The 23376-nt window shown below is 41.3% G+C and overlaps 1 protein-coding gene across 2 annotated transcripts in view; it reads right to left on the bottom strand.

Moving 5' to 3' along the window:
* The window catches only part of PARP8 (poly(ADP-ribose) polymerase family member 8), a 179014-nt gene that overhangs the window by 46771 nt on the left and 108867 nt on the right, over positions 1-23376 (bottom strand). For both annotated transcript variants that reach the window (XM_018564454.1, XM_018564455.1), the window contains exons 6-12: positions 18492-18569; positions 12329-12423; positions 11200-11260; positions 8939-9029; positions 7710-7776; positions 4260-4382; positions 1373-1928 (exon numbers count right to left, since the gene is read on the bottom strand). In XM_018564454.1, the coding sequence (XP_018419956.1) occupies positions 1373-1928; positions 4260-4382; positions 7710-7776; positions 8939-9029; positions 11200-11260; positions 12329-12423; positions 18492-18569 (1071 nt within the window). The remainder of the gene's footprint in view (positions 1-1372; positions 1929-4259; positions 4383-7709; positions 7777-8938; positions 9030-11199; positions 11261-12328; positions 12424-18491; positions 18570-23376) is intronic.

Here is a 23376-nt window from a genome sequence, read left to right as displayed (position 1 = left end):
TTTCGTATTTCATCTGTGTATTTAGATGTTTGCCTGAAGTTCACCTTTTAAGTAAGGCCAGGTTCACACTATGGCGATCCGTGACCTCATGGCAATCCTGCACGAAACTGCACGGATGGCCGCGCGGTAACAGAATCGCCCACCACCGCCGATCGTCCTGGCGTGCATTATTTTTTAATGAAACCCCAGTCACACCGGGTGGAACGCGCGGTTTCCCACCGCAATTCCGCCCGTGCAATCAAACACGATTGCGGCTAAAGCCTGCAATTGCCACGCAGATGTAACTCCATTGAAATCAATGGGGCCACGCAGATGTAACTCCATTGAAATCAATGGGGCCACGCGGCAACCACTGTGTGCAACTGCCTGTCCGAGGATGCGCCTCCCGGATGGCCAGGGTCTGCACCAGCCCTGAAGCAGGTTTTTCAATTACTGAGCAACCAGCTTGTAATTAATTTCTATGTTTTGGTTAGAATTTTTTTTTGGGAAGTGCTGGAATCCATAAGCGAGGTGTCCTTCCACCCTTTGGCATAAAAGACAGGCTGGGAAAAAATAAGCTCAGCTTTCAACAAAAAGCTGCTTGCTGAAGGGGACCTAACCCACCTGCTCCATCCAAAACATAAAAAATCTATGAAATGTTTAAAGCTCAATTAAACTTTCAGTTTAATTCCGCTAAATACATTCCAGGTGCATCAAAACAAAAGGTGTGCAAACTCTTACACTTTTTTTTTTTTTTTAAAGCAGCCACAATATGAGAAGAAAAGTCTGTCCCTTGAAAGCTTGCTGCAGAGTTTGCTCTCTATGTAGAAGCAGTGGTCTCTCTGCAGACGTCCAACATAGCCACTGCTGTGAGAGCTATGCTCCCCAATCAACATAGAGCATGACTTGGAACTGGTTAGACCTCTGCAAAGCAGCAAAGAGACCACTGTTTCCACATGGAGAGCAAAGGTCATACTCTGCAGGATACTAGCAGAGGACACACTTTTCAACTCAGGCAGTGGCAGCTTTCAAAACAAAATGAACTGTAAACCTTTAAATGCCTTTTGTCTTGATGCACCTGGAATATATTTAGCTCATTTAAACTGAAAGTTCAATTAGGCTTCAAAGGTGACTCGTCAAAGTACAAATACAAGAGCTGACACTGCTGACTTGTTTTTGAACACACATGCTCTACGGCTGTCATCCTTATCCTTGCTCCTCTACTTTGTGAATCACTGGCCTGGGATAAGCATGTGCTTATCACAGAATGCGCCTTCAAGCAGGAATGGAAGATCGTGTATTCCTATAGAATATTCCCTTCAAACTAGAGTGGCTGAAACCTGATAGAGCATTAGCAAACAACAAGAAATATTAACAATACCGGGGTACGCACAGCAGGTTGTGATGATGCAGCTGGCGTTAATATACCAATCAGCCCTGAGGTAAGAGAGAGCCTCCTGCCCTCTGCGATAGGTTCTTTCAAAAGGTCCATTTTGGATGATTTAGGGGCACTGGAACAGGTCTTGCTGAGTAGTTTGTGGTTCTTGAGTCCATCTAACTCTTCCATACGAAGATTACTAGAATAAGACCTGCTTAAAAGTTTATGCGGCTTCAAGGTGCTGTTGTGCTCACATCTGGGGTCCCCAGAACAAGAACGAGTTAAGAGTTTATGTTGTTTCAGGGGGATGCATTCCTCCTGCTTAATGGCTGTAGAACACTGGCGGTTCAAAAGTTTGTGTGGTTTCAAGCCCATCGGCTGCTCCGCCCTGGGGTCACTGGACAGCGACCGGCCAAAGTTCCTGTGAGATTTTGGGTTACACATGTCTTCAGGTTTCACTGTGCTAGAACAAGTCCTTCTCAGGAGTTTGTGGGTTTTAGAGATACCGTCCTGCTCAGATTTCAGCTTCACTTTGCTTTTACCACATCCAGGAGGGGGATAACTTGGCGACCTATGAAAATAGGGAAGTAAGTCAGTGTATGCTTTCTCTGGCCTCAATGAGTATATAGTTAGAATAACATATTGGTTTACTTAATACGACAAAGAGCATCATGCAAAATGCAGTCACCAACAGAAACCAACCCCATTGAAAAGTGACTGACACTTTAAAGCTGAAAAGACACCTGGCAACCAGCTAAATATGCAAATAAAATACATATAAAGGCTCATTCACACAACCAGAGAGGGCTGTACATGCGTGTGTTTATGTGCCCAGAAATTACAGCTGTTCTGTGCAACCTAGGCCACCGGCCTGTAAAAAATCAATGACATGCTGACAGACGCAGCAGCTGTATAAATCACATTTGACTGTTCACATCCCTGCAGGGACAAATACAAGGCCCTGGACTCAGACAGACTGCATCCAGGGCCATTAATCCATCCCCATATGGATGTAAAAAATCAGTGACAGGTTGACAAATGCAGTGGCTGTACTGATCTTTGGGGGGTGGCTGCAGGCCATTGACTTGAATGCCCCACCACACCCCAGAACAAAGAAGGGGGGGAACGCACTGTAATTGGTGTGAACAAGTCCTTAGACAATAATTATTTACTATTTATACATGGTAAGATGGTAAGATATACGTTTAAAGGTTTAATGGCAAATTACCAATGAATCTTTTATAGCAATTCATCCTGGTGACATTTGTCCACATACCACTGGCATCTTATGTCCACTCAATCAATAACAGTGTGAATGTGCGCCAGATGAATGTGACATCCAGTGAACAGCGAATGCTACCTTCATAGACATTTGTAAAACACCTTTGAACCTGGCTGGTGAATTTGCCGGCCTGAGCTGTCCATAGTGCTGAACAGTGTTATTTGCTCTCCTTTATATGTAAATAGAGGTCTGTTAGTCTTACGTTAACCATACATAAGTAGAATTTCATTCTGACATTTGGACAAAATTTCAGAAAAATAACTTGCTAAAGCATTCCATTATACATGAGCTCGACAAATTTCAAATTATATTTCATTTGATTGCCAAGCCAATGTGTTAAATTCTAACGTTCCATTTCAGGAAAGTATATGCCAATGTATGTTTGTGATAAGAAAAGTTCTACTTCCAGGTTAAAAAATTCCAAGCACATGCGCATTACAACAATAACCACATTAATAGAATTTGTGTTTGTCTAGTTAAGAATTGATAACAAATTTGTATCCGTCTCTTTCAATTTTTTGGCTGACTATGGTAGAAAATGATTGTCGATTTGTTCCCATTAACAATTACAAAATTGAATGAACGTTGCGAAAATAAACATCTTCGAATGTAATTCTGCTGCTGTATGGCCGGCTTTGTTCTAGACATGTATTCATTCAAAATGATTTACATTTATTATTTAAATGCTGCTAGCACAATCACTTTAGGGTAAGTTATGATCATATATCAGGTTATATCCAAAGCTCCCCTAAAGCCAATATCAAGTTGAGAGTAGGCATACCAGTGCCCTCACCATGAGCCAATGACACCTAACTGCATTGAACAATACTACCATGCTAAAATGTTTCAGGCACTGGAAGCTGGAGGAAGAGGGAGGTGTTTAATCATGATTAAAGGAAAAATAAGGTATAGGATGACCTCTAGTCTACCCTTTTAGTATAGTGTGTAGACTGGGGTTTAGGAAAGATGATGCAGAATCCTGAGCAGCACAAAACCTGGGTCTTGGGTTTGAATCCTGGCCAGGAATTCACCTGCATGGAGTCTGCATGTTCTCTTTGTGCTTGTGTGAGCTTTCTCTGTCATTCCAAAGACATGCTGCTAGGTTAATTAGCTCCAGTCTAAACCGTATATGTAACATAAGGACCTATTGTAAGCTCATTGAGGACAGGGCATGATGTGCATGTAAAGTGCTGTGTAAATTGTCAGCCTGCAATAAATAAATCCTGGCTTTGCAGCGAGACATGATGAATCACAAGTGGGGCAAGTCAGTATGACAACTAGCTTGGCAGGTAAAAAAGTTCATATAATGTACATGTACTATATACCAACTTTGTATTTAGCTGTATGCTAACAGTTAATACTCCATGTGAGACAACCACAGTAGAAATATAACCACAGAGCAATCATGGTAGAAGATTTGATCTTTCAGTTATACTTTAGTTGACATCTAACAGATAAAGAAATGTGAGACTAAGTACACAGAGAATGAGGTTTCTTGTGAACTTTCGGTCTGACAGGAAACAAATAGCTCTTCGAGTCTGTACACTTTGTGGTTGCTGTAGACACGTATGTAACCGTAGAGTCAGAGGAGTTCTGGTAGACACGTTTGTGATAACGTACCTGCGCAGTGTAGAAAAAATGTGCAGTGGAGACTTCACCTTCTTCTCCGACATCTTCTTGTGCGAACAAATCAACTTTTCTTTGCTCTGTTTCCATTGCTGCATTACAAACGTCTGCATGATCCTGTGTGAACATTAATAATAAGAATCAGTGAATAACGAGTGTTTTCTGTGCAATACGTGGAATCCAACCAAATTCGCCTTCTCCATGTACAAGGCCCCCTTTCACACGGGTGGTCCGATCATATTCACCTGTCAGTTTTTCAGGTGGATCTTATAGGAAGCCCAATGTAACTCTAGGGGCAGCCAGGTGTAAACGGGCATGTGTCCAATTACATCTGATTACCTCCGAGTCTGTCTAGGTATGAAGAAAAAGGTATGGAGTAGAGTTCAATTAGGCCTCATTCACACGAGAAAAAGGGCAGCTCCCAGGAAGGACAGGTGCTGCGTGTGATTAGCACGCAGCCCCTGTCCTTCTCTTTTGTAGTTCACCCCCCTGCTCACCCGCCCTGCACGTCCGTGCGGGTGTCCATACTCGTACGCTGATAGGATGGATCCTGTCTGTGTCCGAGCCGGGACACCCGCACCCGTACGGACCTGCACTTGGGGTGAACATAGAGCGGCATACGGCCACGTACTCCCATAGAGAAGGACAGGAGCTGCGTACTAATCAGACGCAGCAGCTGTCATTCCCGGGAGCTGCCCGATATGCCTGTGCACGCAGCACGGAGCTGTACGTGCCGGCCTTTTCTCGTGTAAATGAGGCCTTATGGTGGACCTGAACATGATGGATCAGAGGTAATCAGATGTAAATGCCTGCTTACATCAGACTGGCCACAGACCTAACTTGAGTCCATTTAGTTCTGAAAAACTGAAGGTACATGGACAGAAAGACAAAAGTCGCATCCATTCCATACTACTCCGATCAGCAGAGGTTCTGTGCAAGCACCCTCTGCTGATCAGAACAGCTGCTGCCTGTGTGAAAGGGGCCTTCCACATCCATGGCATTTCTATGGTAAGGTGGCAGATACAAGTCTTCAAGCTATCACTCACTATAACTAACCCTTCAATCCTTACATGTTCTTTTAGATTGTGAGCCCTCACAAGCAGGACCCTCCTAATTCTCTTGTACTGAATTGTATCGTAACTGTATTGTCAACCTTTATTTTGTAAAGTGCTGTGGAAACTGTTGACACTATATACATCCTGTATAATAATAATATTAATGTAGGTGCCTGGGAGGTTCAAACACGGCAACTCAATTTCTTTGTTCATTTTCAGTCTGGCAGCAGAAACATTGCACTGATATTCTGTCTCAATTGACACTTGTCTGCATGTGTTGACATGTGTAGAGATATACACACAGATTTGAATGTGCCGTGTTTTGTGGTGTGCTGAGCTGGTCAAAAAAAGGTAATTTTTTTTTTAAGGGCCCATTAACCCTTTCGCTGCCAGGGCCTTTGTTTTTTGCATACATGTTATAATGCAGATGTTAGGCCTAAAAATTACTTCAAACCCCAATATTTTCTGAAAGCCAATACCCTGTAGAATAAAATGGGGAAGTTGCACATTTTTATGTTGCACTTTTACTTTACTTTAAAGGAGCCGACCTGTGACAAAGAAGCTGTCGGCTCTATTGATCAGGAAATGAGCAAACACATACAATCGCTCACTCACTTTCTGATCATCTCCCTGCAAAGAGCGGTGACTGTCAGTCACTGCTCCCCGCAGGGATTCCCCCCTCTCCAATCCTTTAGCGCTGAGTGGAAGAATGGACAGGGGAGGGGGTGGGCACAGCTGGCTCTGCCTCTAGATAGGCAGAGCCAGCCATCACTCATGCAGCTGGGTGGATCCAGACAGTATTGTCGGGATCCGTCCCGGCTGCGGCGCTCTCAGTATATAGCGGACAATAGCCCGCTATATACTGAGCTTTGGGCCACGGGAGGAAGTTAGTATATGTCCTCCAGTGACCCTAACGAGAACTATAGGGAAAAACACTTACCCCATAGTTCTCTTTTAATTGCTATCATATAGGGGGGCCCCATGTGATAGCATATTGGAGGTGACAGATCCTCTTTAAGGTGATACTGGGGGTCCTAAAGACCCCTAGTGTCACCTTTCCACTTTAAATAAGCTATTGAAGTGCAGATCGCACTTCAATAGCTTATTGCTGCGCTTCAGGAGACGAGCAGTGATAGCTTTGGGACCGCAAGTGATGAAATACGCGTCACTCCCGGTCCCATAGAACGAGGAGGAGATTGGTGAATGGAAGGTCGCCGCTTTCCTCCCCAGCTTCCTGCCGCGAGATGCCAGTCCCAGGTCCGCAGAAGGGGCAGCAGAGCCCCGAAAATATGGCGGGGGTGTTGGGCGGGGGGCGGCCACTTTACCGTACCGTGGAAGCGATCTGGCAGCAGCTGAGCCAGCAGAATTGCGTCTAAAGTCGGCAGCTGGCTTTACAATTGTAAGCAGAGTCCCCATGGCTTTAGTCTGTTTAAATGGGCCCGCTGCCACCGAGGTAAGTCTTAGCAGCGAAAAGGTTAAAAGCAGTTTTTTGCATCAGTGAAAACAAAAACTAAACCATAGATATGAATGGACCCTAACTGTATAAAGAGGGTTAACCTACCCAAAATGAATATTTCAGACTTGGTAGATGTGAGCTATAGTAGAATTAAACTCTCCAACTCCAGCAGCTGTCCATCTACTAGCTTGGAGGGGGAAGGAGGAGGGAGAAGGGAAGTGACTTGCCGTGTCTGTGTGTTTGTGGTGACACACACAGCTTACTAGCACACATAAGGATGACTCAAAAGGACCCTGCGAGGGAAAGGAGCCACTGTAAAATAGGATAGCAGGGCCAATCAATAGGGCACCAGTTGATTCTGCTGGAAGCTTTTAATCATCAAGAAGCAGCATCAATTGTAAGCGATTTCATCAGCATTAGAAATAGCTTAAATCCTTTTCACTATATCATCACTTTAACTCAGTGTTATATATCCCTGGAGATACATTTATTTTATTTAATACTATGTAGAATTCAACAAGACCCAAAGGTGGACGGGGACATCCCAAACTCCCAGGCATGCAGACACAGACCTAGATCTATATCAGGAAGATATTACCACTGGAGTCCTGAGATATCATGAGATATCAGAAGCCAGTGGGTGACACTGTTGGATAGATTGACACCTAAAGCGGAAGTTAAGTTAAAATAAAATGTCTGGGAGGTAGGGATTTTTGGCAGAAGAGACATGCAAAACTTAAATATCACCCAAATTTAGTTGGTAACATGAAACACTGTTACACTGACGCCGTTGTTTTAAAGTCACATGACACAAGAGGAGGAGCTTGCACGAAAAGGCATCGTTATTCAGCTGTGCCTAAGGCAGCCTTCAGTCCTGTTATTGGGCAAAGGTCACATTAGCAGAATAATGACGAGTTTGTAACATTCACTTACTTTTTCAACTGGTGTCCCAAACCGAACTTTTCCTTTGTAGATATCTGAAAGACGTCGACTGTTGGCACTAAAACAAAAACAAAAAAAGAGAAATAGCATGACTGACTATTGTGCACAAATTTATTAAAGGGAACCTGTAACTAGGACTCAGAAGTTTCTGTCTGCAGCTGCTGTCCCCAAACTCATAGTCAGGTTCTGCTTGCATCATCCATCGCTGGCAGTGAAGCCTAACAGGTTCCATTGCACAGCATGGCAGCTTCCTTCAGGGGCTTCTCATTCCAGCATTTTGCTTTGACGACAGATGCCACTGAAGGTAAACCTTTGTTGAGAACAGTGGAATATCCAGGGTATGGCACATATGGCAGATGCCCTGGACGCCATTTGAAGGGGGGCAACCATCTTTGGGTCAGCAAAAGTTTGTTGACCCACAGTGACCTCTGACTTTTTCTTTCTCTCTCCACCCCCCTCCCATACATATCTCCCTGCCTGGCTCTTAGCAAACAGGGACACTCTGGCTGGTGTGCTGCCCAGCTCTTGGCAGCCAGTGACATCACTGGTTGCCAGGAGCTGGGCAGGACGCCAGCCAGAGCGTCCTGGGTTGCTAAGAACCAGGGCAGGTAGATGTGTATGGAGGAGGGGTGGGGAGAGAAAAAAAAGTCAAGAGGTCACTGTGGGTCAGGCCCATACACATCTCTTAGCAACCAGAGATGGTGGCGAGATGTATATCCTGGTGGGACGCCAGCCTGAGTGTCCGGGTTGCTAAGAGCATAGTCCTTACACATCTCCCCGCCTAGATCTTAGCATCTAGGGACATCTAGTCAGCATCCCGCTCAGATCCTGGCAACAAGTAACGTCACCGGTTGCCAGAAGCTGGACGGGGCGCCAGGGGTGCAAATTGTTGTAGGTGCGCTTCTTGCTGAGAAAATAAGTTGACTGTCATTACTGAACTCACCTACTAAAAATAAAAATTGCCTGGCTGTTTGGTTGAATGGCTTCCATACCTTGCGGAATTCTGAATCTGCTCTGGCATCAGAAGCTGCATGCTTGATCCGAGTCAGATCCATAAGTCAAAAAACATCCAGGCCAGAGACAGCCAGGCAACTAACATTTCCATAAGGAAACGTTTACTTTTTTAAGTGGCAAAGTATTTGTAATTTGGGCCAGTCAAAGGTATCCTAAAATAAAAATTACTGTTTCCCTTTAAGACTTAACTCTGAACTGCTACTAACCTGGGCCATTTAAATACTGTGTGAGAGAACAGTGGAGGCGAACTACAATCGGCTCTGTGCGGATCACATCCCACGCTACAGCAATTTCTTCCTGACGAATGACATAAAAGAAGCAAATGCATTAGAAAACTAGTATCCATACCATGCTGTCAGAAAGAGATAGACAGACAGACCGATGGAGAAATATATACAGGTGAAACTCGAATAATTAGAATATCGTGCAAAGTTCATTTATTTCACTAATGCAACAATGCAACTTAAAAGGTGAAACTAATATATGAGATAGACTCATTACATGCAAAGCAAGATAGTTCAAGCCGTGATTTGTCATAATTGTGATGATTATGGCTTACAGCTCATGAAAACCCCAAGAACCCCAAATCCACAACCTCAAAAAAGTAGATTATTACATGCAATCAATAAAACAAGGATTGTACATAGAACAATATCGGACCTCTGAAAAGTACAAGCATGCATATGTACTCAGTACTTGGTTTGGGCCCCTTTTGCAGCAATTACTGCAATTACTTTTGCACGATATTCTAATTATTCGAGTTTCACCTGTAGATAGTGAAGGAGTCATGGTTATCATCTGGAATATATTTCTAGTATGTGAAAGTTGGAGCTTATTAATAGGAAATTAAAGCTGATATTTGATACTTCTAAAAGATAAGCCCATACCGTCAATAAGACGAATGTGTAATGAAATTGGTAATGTAGCAAGGTGATAATTTAAAAGAGGGAGCTAGTAAGAAAAACAAAAAGGTGAGAGCAAGGCAGAGAAAGAGAGAGATAGAGATATGATAGACAAGGAGCAGGGGAAAGTGAGGGAGGATCATGGGTCAAGGGTCTGGGGGAGGAAAGCTATGGGAAGAACATGGGTTGGTGGAAAGGGCTGGCATGGAGAAATAAGCTAAGTGGGGGGTGATAAAAAGGAAGGCAGGCATACATAGGGAAGAGGAAGTCTGAGTTGGGGAAAGAGGCACAGAGAAGAGGGAGAGTGGGGCAGTGGTTGGGAGGGTGAGACGTATAGAGAAGAAGGAAAGTGCTGTGGTTAAATGGAGGGCATAGAGAAGAGGGAGAGTGGGTATATCCTATCATGAGGGAGGTATGGATGATGTTTTTTTGCTCTCCTTCTGAAAATGCGAGCTGCCCGTGGCTTCAACACTTTCTAAATAACAGATCACAAACAACTATTAAACTATTCAGCAAGTCAAGTCTGAGTGAAGGTAGAACTTCAGTGTCAATGACTCAAAGTATTAAAGTCCATTGGACCAGCATGTTCGGTCAACAATGGTGGCCTTCTCTCATGACAAGTTTCCTTTACCAAAGCCAAAATCAGTCTTTTAACACCTAGATACACACTGTCAACATATAAAGACCAACGACTGATAATTCTTCTTTAGCAGAAGCTCAAGGTTTGCAAATTTGGTGCTAAAATACCATGACAAAAAACAATGAAAATTCTGATTTATTCACTAAGCTGAATAATATGTCATTTGTATTTCACTAATTAGACATCAGCAGACCAGGAAATTGCTACAACTCCATAGGGACTAAAATAAACCAAAAATAAGCAATCAGAAAAATGTCATGTATTATGCTCCTGGTTTCAGACTGAACCCTGTGTGTTATCACAACCATGTTCTGTAACTGAAAGAAAATTTGGTTTAGTGGTTCTATATGACAAAGCATTATATGCATCTGCAGCCACTAAAAGCCCTGTAGCAAACACCTTCTCGTTTTAGTTTTGGATAACGTGTGGAAATTTCAGAACTTCTGTCCACTGTGCTATGTGTCCCTTGTTTGGAAATTTGCTCTCACTTCCTGTTAATTTAACAGAACAGGAAGTGAGAAGAAATCCACCCAATGGAAACACAGAAATAAAAAAAACATTTTTACTACAAGGTGTAAAAGCTTTGTCATAGCAGTGTGTCCACATGAGGGGGATTTATCATCACTTCCTGTTCAGGTGATGAGCGGCAGAAAGAACAGAAAGAGAAAATATATCTTTTGAACAGGGATACAGATAGCAAATGACCTGTCCAAAGTTCTATCTAGTCAGAAAATTGTAATCAATGTAAAAGGAATGTATTTCATATGTGACAATCAATGGGTCGACCAAAGCACATCGAGAAAAATAACTTTCATATCTCAGTTTAGATAAAGACATATTCTATATTCATAACATTAACAGTAACATTTTAATGTTACCTCAAGATTACTTTATATACTTTTTGAATGAAAACCAAAAGACTTACATCAAGGAAGGTAACATCAATATGCAAATCGATATCCACATCATCAATTGCTCCATATTCCCTGAAGGACAGAGGAAATGCGAAATATTATTCAATCACGTATAAGAAAGAAAAACTACTCATCTTCAAAATGCTTGGCTTCAAAAAGCAACTTATAAGAACATTCTCTAGTTTTTATGACATGTGGATCAGCTTCAAAAAGCAACTTATGAAATAATTCCTTAGTTCTTATGACATGTGGATCACACAGCATATAAATATTAGCAAGCGTACAATTTATGAATCTTTATACAGTGCACAGTTCAACAGTGTAATGTACAAACGACAGTATACAGAATCGTGTACATCTGTCTATGTCCCTGAAGGAGTTTACAATCTAACATTTACTAAATACACACTCTAAATTCACTTCCATTAGGGATGAGCTCAGGTAGGATCTGAACCTGGAAAATGGGGCCACCTGCTCAATGAGCAACATGGGTAGGTGGGTCAAAGTAACAAAGTCAACTCATAGTAACAGGGTAGCCTCATCGGTCAAAGTAACAAAGTTAGCTCATAGTAACAAGGTAACCTCATAGGTCAAAGTAACAAAGTCAGCTCACAGTAACAGGGTAACCTCATAGGTCAAAGTAACAAAGTCACCTCATAATAACAGGGTAACCTCATAGGTCAAAGTAACAGAATCACCTTATAGTAACAGGGTAACCTCATAGGTCAAAGTAACAGGGTCACCTCAATGGTCAAAGTAACAGGGTCATCTCATAGCCTGCTTCCTTCATATATATTTACTTTTCCTGTGCAACCCTGCTGGCACATTCATCAGATGGAGTAATGTGAAAAGCTCTGTACTTCTGGATATGGGATAGCATGTGACACACTACCCATCTTCCCACAGTTCAGTGCATGGTGCCTGAGCAGCCAATGCCTAGGCCCTAACACTGTTGTTTGAGAAAAAGGAAAACGTCCTTTGCCTTGTGTAAGCTCTGACCCAGAGATGGAGCTTACACAGGGCTTGTGGCTCAAAGCTCCAAAAGTCAAAGGACAAAATGACAGTTCACTTGAAGCCATTGTAAGGCAAAATGACAGTTCACTTGAAGCCTGGTATACAGTTATAAACCAATACTGATACCTGAGAGATACAGCGGTGGGCCCATAGATTTCTCTCACTGCCGCCAGGTCAGCTTCCAGCTGTGGGTGCTTATGTAGTTCTCCATCATAACTCACCTGAACAAAAAAACAACACAGTTTATGAACAAAATCTTACAAAGACAAAACATGGAAGCAGTGTTTCCCATGATGCGGTTGTCCATACAGCAAGACCAGCAACTCATTTATCTGCACACCTCATCCTTTTACGGAGCTGTACACATTCTTATTTGATTCGGTTCATTAGGTCTGTTCTTGAATACCATAATTAATATATTTTACAAGCTGAGTTCAAGGCAGTTATACCGAGGTTCTAGAATCAAAAGGAAATTGAAAGTCTTTCAGGTTTATTCACAAAAGGGTGAAGGGTTTGGAGAAGGCAGGAGAAGTGAACAATCTAGGCCAAAGTAGATGATTTGGAAAAATTCTCCAATTGAGCTCACTTTCCATGTCAGCTATGTTGGTCTAGATTGTTCGCTTCTCCTGCCTTCTCCAAACTCTTCACCCCTTTGTGAATAACCCTGTTTATATGTTTTATATGTATCTGGAAATGTGATCCAAAAGAAAACTGTTACTTTGCCCATTTGGGGCAAAGGTTTTTATCAATGGCCACCTCCTTTGCTAAAAATCCTATTTGCTAGTCAAGTATGGGGAAGCATGTGACCCTCCCCTCCCTTCCTTCTACTGTGCAGTGTTGGCATCAATACAGCTGTTCTCCAAGCCCATGCATTGTACCATTGGGTCTGATGATTGGTGGCCCTTAGTACTGTGTAAGCTCTGACAAAAAACATAACAGAGCTTACACAGAACTTTCTATTTAGAGCTGCAGTGGGTAAACAAGGTGTCCAGGGAACACAGGGAAGGTAATATTAGTAGCTAGGTCAGAGGGCTAAAAAGAGAACCTAGTACTTTTCCCTGAACGTGGAAAGTGACAGGTTCACTTTAAATCCTTGCTTCTTAGTGCAGTTTCTAGTTATTTATCTACACTGCCACATTTACTCATTAAATTTACAAGCTGCGCTTCCTGTAGCACCAATGAGTTATGGTTCCTTTACTGCTTTTGTATCTCACTATATGGTTCAGCCCAGATTGCCTGAAAGAAATACACTCTCAGTAAAGAAGATAAAAGTATCCTAGAATTTGGACTCCACAACGCCCCCTCCAAAATACGATCTTGTATAAAGTATCATATTGTCCTGGTTACAATTTCTAAAGCTGACAATACATAACACGTACTACTTCTTCTGTTACATACGCTGGATATTATGTTTTTATTCTGTTTTTGTACTATGTAAACCTGACACAGTACTGCATGATGTCTGCTAGATGTTGTTGGCAATTCTCAGTATCTATATTAATTTGCCTGCCCCTGATTTAGCCATACCCAGCCTGTGTCTCTTCCTTGTCCTTTTCACCCTATAAACTAGGGGTAGCCCTCTAGCTGTAGATAAGCTACAAAAGCAATGCAAGACTATTACAGCCACAGGCATGACTTCCTGAAGCAGATTCATGACGAAATTGTACTTTCACCCCAGCTGGCAGGATAAAGTTTGGTTACCCCGCTATAAACTGTTCCCCCGTGTTCATATCTCTGTAGCTCCTTAGTGTTATACCGATACATGTTCTCTGTTTAGGCCTGTTATCCCAGTACCGGACTAAGGAATGTCCTCCAATACCAATTTAGTTTGACATGTGAACATGTGGAAAGCCACAAAGTTAGTTGATGTCATGACACTGGATAGCCAATTTTGAACATTAGCAACCCTTTGGCAGTAGAGGTTACTGTTGTCAAATCTGAATACATAAATGCACTTGCAAAGGCCAGGTCTGCCTCTTCAGAGTTTAACATTTCCAAGAAGTCAGGGTTTAGCATTACAAGAAAGTTAAAGTGATAATAAAGTCAAAAGTATTTTAACCTATTTCAAATGCTGATGAAATCACATATAATGAATGCTGCTCCTTGATGTTTAAAAGTTTTACTTTCCATAGCAGAGTGCTATGGTATCAACCTTGTGTATGCTAGTAAGCTGTGTGTGTCCCCTCCCCCTGCCCCCCTCTCCTCCCTTGTCCAACCTAGTAGATGAACAGTTGCTGGAGTCTGCACTGTTCTTTGTGATCTTGTACTGGACAGGGAAGCTGAGCAGCCGTTCAAAAAACATGATGATTGTAAGTGTTTTGCTGGGCAATGTATATTTGTTTGATTTGGATTAATTATTGAAAAACAAGTTTGAGAGTTTATAACTACTGTACTAATTATTAATCTGCAATTTTGGAGCTTTCCTATTGGTGGCCCAATGGTGGGATTTCCCAGTTGAAGGGACTATTTGAAATTAAATAATCAGGCTTTAAATCTCAACATCAGACCACTGGAGTCCAGTGGCTCTACCCGAAATTACATTTCACATAATTGCAGATTGTTTACTTCAATGTGTTTGGAAATTAGCACATGTGAGGCATGTATGAGCCCAGCCTGTCATTTGTTAAATTGGTATTTGTGAGATAATTTAGGTGATGAACATGGACTTTTCTGTCTTTTTTTTAACAAAATGCCATCATTATCAGAACATTTTGTAGACATAATAACAAATGAATCAACATTGGTACTATCTTTATCTAGATCAGATGAAGTGTGGTCAGAAAATATAAGGTTTTTGAGGGGTTATTTTGAAAACTGATGTACATTTATTACAATTATGTAAGTTAATCTTAATGGTTTGGCGAGCAGATGTATAAAAAAAATGACAAATCTCTGACAGCAAAAGGAAACCTACATTTTTTTTTTCCGTGTTTAGAATATACTTGTGAATGTTTTGCAAATGTACATATGATTGTAAATACATTTATTGATGTGTGTTAATGTACTACAGGCCCCATGTCGCAATTATAAAACAAATAAATCCAATAGCTCCCAAAAAAGATGTTATTGAATATTTATACCTACCTACCTATTCTTTGCTCTCTAGCAGAGCTATGAGCACCACTGCTATCCAATGACTTCAAGTTGGCCAAAAGGCATGTCTTGCCATGCACGCAATGGTTTTTACCCGCCAGTTATTGCATCACTATTGTGTACTGTAGTGACATAGCGGCAAGTGGGAGGAAACACAGTGGACAGAGGGGGATCAGGTATCTGACATACCCAGAAATGTCAGATAGAAAAGGCACAATATAACTACAACTGTGTTTGTTCTCAAATCCAAATAGCATATAACATGAGAGGTGATAGAGGGTGTGATCACACCAATGAAGATTCTCAATTAACCCTCCAGCACCTTTCCTGGGGTGACTACCAATATCTAGATCAGGTTTCTATCTTATGTGTCTAGACCTAATCTGGTTAACAAACCCCATTGTGGAAATTACACTTAATTAATTGGGGAATTTAAAGGGCATCTAAATCCAAAAAAAATGTCTTAGTTTTGGATAGATTGAGAAATAGATTACAGATCTGCCATGTTTTTTTGTTATCTGTGTCCCATTGTGGAGATTTCCCTTAACACGGAACTTAAGATTGCTGTGGGGGGAATGCTCTTGCCGTCATGTTGCTGCACTTACCTACCAATGTTTTCTCCTCGAGTGTTGTCCCTCCCACATTGTCATTAGGCACCTGTCCCTATTCTTGCCATGGATGTCAAGATGTCAGGGATGAGCTAGGGGTGTACACTGTCCTGCACATACGCACCAAGCAGTCTACACATAATGAAAGAGTGTTGGAGGAGCAAGAGGAACAATATTTATGGCTTTGCATGTCTAATATTTGTAAACTTCAGTTTTGCTTTTTTACTTTGTGTCCTCTAGCCACAACAGGATGTGAGAGTATGTGTCTCCAGATTGAGGAAAATCCCCCTAGAACAAGTATCCCCATTGGAAGATATCCTGTCTATTTCTGTTCCAGTGACAACTCAAACGTTTGAATTTTTCCGCACTTTCAACCTGTTAAAAAAGGCTTCAGATATCAGACTGGCGACTCTGTCGCTAGCGATCCTGCCACTGGTAATTTGTCAAGCTTGCCACATGCAGGATCACTAAGAGGCTGCCTGTTTGTCCCTGTGGGATCTCTCTCTCTGTATTTGAGGCAGTAAGATGTCACTCCCATAGCTAGCGATCGAGATTCAGCAGTGTTCGGGACTGCAACAGAGCAACATCTCAGGGGGAGCAATTCCATAGGGACAGACAGGCAGCCTCTTTAGCGATCCTGCTACTGGCGATTTGTCTCTAGTGTCTGACTTCAGCCAAAGAAAGGAAAATTGTGGATTTTTTGTATGTAATCAGTTTATGGTATGTTCTACTTTCAGAAACATAAAGCATGTTAGTGCATTTAAATTAAGCGCTAACATAAACACTACTTTCCCTGTTACTTATAACTAAAAAATTGGTTTATGTTAATGTAACACATCAGGGCTCTTTATAATCCCTCTGTACATAAAATATGATCAACTCTGAAATAAAATTCCTACCTCAATAATTAATAGCCTCACATAGTCCTTGGTAGTTTATATACCTTTATTTATAATGTATAAGATTCAAGTGCATCTGTGAGGAAATTCATTTTAAAGTAAATTAAGAATGCATTAATATCCCGTTTCAAAATACTGTGTATGATAAAACATATTGACCTTACCACTTATGTTATCGTTTTAGAAATAGATACATTAAAAATACATGCTGCACAGAAACTGCACTAAACAATTTTAACTCTACAGTCCAGGGCACAGGCGGTCTTTCATTGTTAATGTAACCTACATTATTATATAATGGTATATTATTAATCTAAAAAAATATATTGTTTAATCCATAAAACATTCACTGACAAAGGTGAGTTTATATTGGGGAATTGCTTTAAGGCTGTAGTCATTAATAATACAGGCCAACATATATAGTATTAAACTGCATTCCCAGGCCAGCCAAACACAGGCTTTAAGGTGGAAGTAAATCCTGAAAAAATGTGTCACACGTATGGTCTGGTAGAAATTGTTTTATACAACTGGCCATATACCAGTAGAATTTCATAAAAAATCATTTTCGGGACATTTGTTCAATTTTTAATAGTTAATGGGGTCAAATCAACAGTGGATGGAAGCAGGATGGGAACTCTTTTCTCAAAGGAACACAATTCTAACAATGAATGTGGTTTTTTATATCAGAAAATCCATTCATTCCAAAATCAAGTGTTAAAATAAAACGAAATTTGGGACGACATTCTACAAGTCTGTGAGGGCATTATCGAATGTTCTAATGACATATTTCATATGAACGTTCATATGAAGATCTACCAGTATATGGCAAAAAACTCTTTCACTTATGTGCTAGCAAATGTTTTTAATCTGTAAACTGGCTGTGCAACACAACAACTTCTAGTGCACTGTTAGCTGCTGTTCCCAGGATTTAGTAGGCAGGGGGAACTTTGCAGCAACTCGTTAGCTTCAGATGAAACTGGCTATTTGGAAGTTGTGTGCACCACATGGACACACATGAAGAATAGGTTTCCAGCTTATATTAAATGGTTAGGGGGGAAGGTAGTGTGTTAAGAGATCATTTGATAGGTTAAGTTAATATTTCAGGGTTAGGTGAAAGGAGTGTGACAGTTTTTGGTTAGTTGTACATAGAGTAACGGAGAATTATAATCCCTGTCAGCTTTTTTTTCCATCTGTGCCCAGTTAGGGAGATTTCACTTCACTTCCTGTCAGATAGCCACAACAGGAAGTGAGAGGAAATCCCTCCAAAGGGAGTGAAATTCCTGGTGGTTAGCAAAACTAGTGTCCCCATCTATTCTGTTTTGATGACAACCCAAAATTTGGGATTTTCTTTTACTATAACTTTTAGTGATAACGGTCACCAGGACAAATAAGGAGGTTGAATCACCCTAACAAAGACACAGACAGCAATCCCTGAGGGGAAATCCCCTCAATGGGAATACAGGCAGCAGGAAAAATCAGACACACATTCTAAACCTTCCCCACTCCAAGCTAAAGTACAAGAAATTACTTGGCTGGAGTTGAATTGTAAACAATTAAAAAGGTTCTGTAAGTGATGCTGTACATTTCCGTCATGAAAATATACTGTATACAATTTAAAAGGTAATTACCAACAAAAGCACCTATGTTCTCACACCTGATTTATAGCAATTTCTTAGTCAGGGAACTCACCTGTCCTCCGTAATAAAACTCTTCAGAATCATTGTCGCCTTCAGAATCCTCTTCCACTGCACTGCCATGTCGAGACTCCTACAATTAAGAATAATATGTTTAAAGGGAATGTATTCTTGTGTATGTACATGTATAAGATATGCAGAGTTTAACGTTCATGTCCAGCCAAAACTATTTTTTTGGAGAGAGTGGGGGAAGGGTTATAACCCCTGTTATGTATTTAATGCTATCCAGGGCTCTGTTACACAGTCTTCAGAAACAGACACACAGACAGAAATAAAAATGCTTTTCTTTAGTATTAAGGGCAAGAACACATGTTGGATTTTCATTTCTGTCTGTGTCCTTTTTGTGGATTTTTCATCACTTCCTGTCTTGTAAAACTATTATAAGCAGGACAGGAAGTGAGGAGAAATCTTTCTAGTGGAGCCCTGCATAGCAGTAAAAAAAAACAAAAAAAAACCTGACAGGGGTTCTGATCCCTCCCCTCTCTATCTAAAACTAGAAAAACGTGTTTGGCTTGCAATACACTTAAATGTCATAATTATAAAAATGTAATTCCCATTTCAGACTACAGCAGTAAAAATTCTCTTCCCCGAAACAAGATGCCAGGGGGTGTTTTTGTTTCAACCCTGGAAAAGATGTAATTATATTCAAGGTAGAAGCTCCCACTTATTTAGAGTGGGCCTTTACCCACTTTTACTAACAATCACATCAGCCTGCAGCTCTGCATGCTGGTATAAAATCAAATAAACATGTTATGTTATGCTTTTACTTACAATGAGTGTTTTTCCACTTTCTGGTTGAGCAGAGGCACTGGTGATGTAGCCCTGCCCTCACAAATGCATCCTGGGAAGGCTACATCACCAGCGCCTTCCTGAGAAATCTCATCTGTAAACTGCAAAATCTTGCGAGATCGCAGGGAAAGGCGTTTTTCCACCTGAGATGACGCGCATTTTCCAAGAGGCAGAGCCAGACTTCTAAGTAGGAAAGGGCGATATAATTATCTGCCCTCAGTGAAAATGGCCACTGTGAGAAGAATGGGGATGGAAACATAGGGCATGCAAATAATAAAAAAGCATTTCATGATGTAAGTATCTGATTGTAGATTTCTATTACTAAACACTTCTAAAGGTGTCTTTGTTGTCGTTTTTAAAATAAGGCTGAAGTTCCTCTTTAAAGTTTTGGTAAAGTCCACTGAAATGATAAATCTCAATCTTTTATGGAACACAAGCCTGTAAAATCTGTAATTACAGTCTATAAAAGTCCTGCAATCTGAGTGACCTAGAGAGAGATTGTTTGTCAACAAAACTGGAGTATTACTCTAATAAAAATATAATATAATTTCATAGCCCTGTACATAAATACTTCCACTGCAAACATGGGGCACTCAAAGTGCTACAGGCGGATATGAAATACATTTACCGAATACAATACAAAAGCACCTCTCCCTAACCTACACTATGTAAACCACACACCATTATTAAAATATCCACACCGCGCTGGCTTAGCCGAATAGAAATTTGTATAGAGCAACAGTAATAAAAGCTTTAACCACTTGCTGACCGGGGTGTTTACATCCCCTTCCTGTCCAGGCCATTTTTCAGTATTCAGCACTGCGGTACTTTGACTGACATTTATTCCGTCATGCAACGCTGTACTGAAATTAATTTTATACAATTTTTTGGGGACACATAGAGCTTTATTTTGGTGGCATTTAATCATCACTGGGTTTTGTTTTTTTTACTATAAAATGAAAAAAGTACAGAATTTTGTTTTCCTAATGTTTTCCCTACATTATGTTATCAAACGTTTATTACCCCCCAAATGTTTGGTATAATATATAAGACAGGGTCATGAAATATATAAGACAGGCTCACGTCAGGTAAATAGACACCAAACATGTCAAGCTTTAAAATTGCACGTGCCTGCGAAATCGCCAAAAAATACCATACCTATAATTGGCCATAGGCAATGCCTCAAAAGCTTTTATCTGTTTAGTGTTATCAGTGATTAATAGCCCTAAAATTATTGCTCTCACTCTAACATCCCTGGCAATATGTACCCTGTGCAGCTGACGCGTAGGTTTATATGTGCGTGCACGCGAGGGACTTTAAAACAATTTTGTCTGTTTTTTCACATTTTTCATATGCGAGTTTGATTTTTTAAAACTTTTTTTATAACATCTCCTTCCTTCCGCTAGATGAAAATGCTTTATTGTGTCCCTGTTGGGTAAAATCCCCTCACGTCTTGGGGCTTGCAGTCCCACAATACCTGGATTGGCAAAGTTCCTTACCCCCTGGACTACTGTGTACCTTACTACAGCAGAACAAGGGAGACTCCCTGCTCCATCCATATCAGTGCGGCTCCTAGGTATGTAAAGCCATGTCAGGAGCTGCAGAGACAAAACTGCTAAGAAGTGGTCTGAGAGTGATCCATCTTTCAGGAACTATCCAAAACGAAAATATCAGTTTTGGTTGCAGCGACCCTTTAAGAATGGTGTCACTGCCTTCTTTATACAAGTGCCATAATAAAGGTGATTCACATTACTTCAAGAACTTCTAACAATCATTATTGGGACGAAAGGAAGCAGGTCGATGGTAAGGTTATGGTACGGTATAAACACAATTATAATTTTTCAAACGCTAGAGCAGCCGGTGAAGGAATCCTTCTTTCAGTCTCTCCTGAAGCAGAGACATAATGGGACTCATAATCAATGATGGAAAGGTCCAGACTGAGATATTGAGGTACTCATTCTCTCACACAAGCTAATTCAATATGCAGCCTTCAAAGTGTCTCCAATAAAATATTAAAATAGATGGAGCTGTGATTTCCTGATGCTACAACCCAAATATTTAAAGAGAACCTGTGCTTTGTGCACACAGGGTCCAAGCACCAGTGCTGTCACTCAGCCCGGTGCATGCTAAGACTTGGGCATCAAGTAAGACCTGCTATGATTAGCCTGGGCTTCTAATCCATGCAGTAAGGGATGTGTGTGTGTGTGCTGGCAGGAGTCAAGGATCCCAACCTGGGTATGAGTTCAGTATATGAGTCATTTGCTGGTGGAAGTGAGGTCTGTTCTGCCCTAGAGGGAGAGTTAGGGCCTCAGATAGAAATATGTAATAGACCCACTATGCAGCTTCCCCTTGAGAGGAAAGCCTCATGTTCATCCCGAGTGGGGCACCTCCAGGTTAGCTGGAAGTTACTTGATGAAGAAACCCCTGGTGATGGGCAGGGGAATTGAACTTATGAAGCCATGGAAGATGTAGTGATGTTTCCCAAGTGACTGTATTATTGCAACTTCCCATGCAGAAAAAAACAAGTTAAAGACAGTAGTGGACTGAGTCTTGTTATTCCTGTGGAATGGAAGGTAAGCCTATTACTTGGGTAGCGGACAGTTTGTGACTGGTTCTGGTCAGGAAACTTGTGCCGGCCTAGTAATGCAGAGTCCTCCTGCTTGGTGGGGGTGAGAAGGGTATCACAGGTGTACCATCCCCCATGTGGGTTGGAACCTCGGTGGACTAGGCCTAGAACCTCGAAAAACTGAGGGACCACTTATATGTATGTGATGAAGTGTTTCCCAAAATGGCCCAGAGGTTGAATGGAGTGAAATTGAAGTGATGGAACTGGCCTCCTTGCTGCCTGCTTCTGGAATTGTTTTTTCATAAGGTTATTATAAATCACTTTTTCCAATATATTCCATGACATTTCCTTTAACAATAAAAGTGTCCAACTTATTACATTTTGAACTGCTTGCTAAGATCTCAAACATATAATATTGCAGCTGAGATTTGATAAGTTGAAAGATTCTTAAAACCTATTACAAATCTTATTTTGGGAAGCTTCCACCTAAGTCCTCATAGTGCACCCATTACTTGGCCAGCAGTGGAGATCAAAATATCAAGCCTCCCTCTTACACTAAGCTTTTCCATTGCAGTGTGCTACTAAACACAAATTAACCTGTTGCAATAGGGCAGCTGATTTATCAACAATGGGCTGCCAATGCATGGCAATCAAATAAAAACCCAGACCTGCAGTGCACCACAATGCAAAACACGTGTATTGTAGTATGTCGCAGTGTGAGTCCATTGGCACCTACTGTACTTGCATTACTGCTGCAGCAAAACACACATTATCGCAAAGCATAGGTCTCAAGGAGGCTGAAGTTCTAAGAATACTTTCAAATAACTAAATCCTTATGAGCTCTTAACCATGCTAGCCCCTTCTAACTGCAATGACTTTATATCAGAGGGCAATGCAGTCTAGGCTTTCAAGTGGCCAGCTTTTGCATTCGAGCCTATGAAGAACCCAGTACCCCTGGCATTGTCGCTACCACTGAAATCCCTGCACCCCCCGACTCTGAACCTCCCTGTCTCCCAGCACCGCAGACACTACACCCCAGCACTACACCCACTGCCCCTTTCAGCTAACCTGCACCCCTTTGCCACCCAGCACCCTGACTCTAAACCTCCTTGCCTTCCAGTACCCCTGAGACTGAACCACAACATCCCAAATAGAAAGAAAGTGTGCACTTCCTGTCTAAGAAGAAGAGGAAATCCAAACACTTGGATGTTATTGTAAAGCCACCCACTGCCACCATTACTAGGGAACCCTTCCAGTGTCACAACTATTTTCTAGAATTCAACATCCAAATGTATTTACTTTCAAGGGAAGCATTTTATTTATAATACAACACTGCTATTTACTACTCCTCCCTCCTAAACTGTTGAACCCTCTATATTAGCATTACGAATGTGAAATATCCACATGAGCGTAAACATAACTCCATTTTACACAGGGCAATAGCCTATAGCAACCGAAAATATTTCAGCTTACTGAATTCAGATCAGCAAAACGGCCACAACGGCCACAAAAAAAAGCACTGCTG

The sequence above is a fragment of the Nanorana parkeri genome, unplaced genomic scaffold, assembly GCF_000935625.1.
Source record: "Nanorana parkeri isolate BGI_ZX_2015 unplaced genomic scaffold, ASM93562v1 scaffold752, whole genome shotgun sequence".
Classification (NCBI taxonomy): domain Eukaryota; kingdom Metazoa; phylum Chordata; class Amphibia; order Anura; family Dicroglossidae; genus Nanorana; species Nanorana parkeri.
Note: the sequence above shows the minus strand (reverse complement) of the source record. Positions and strands in the feature narration are given on the sequence as shown.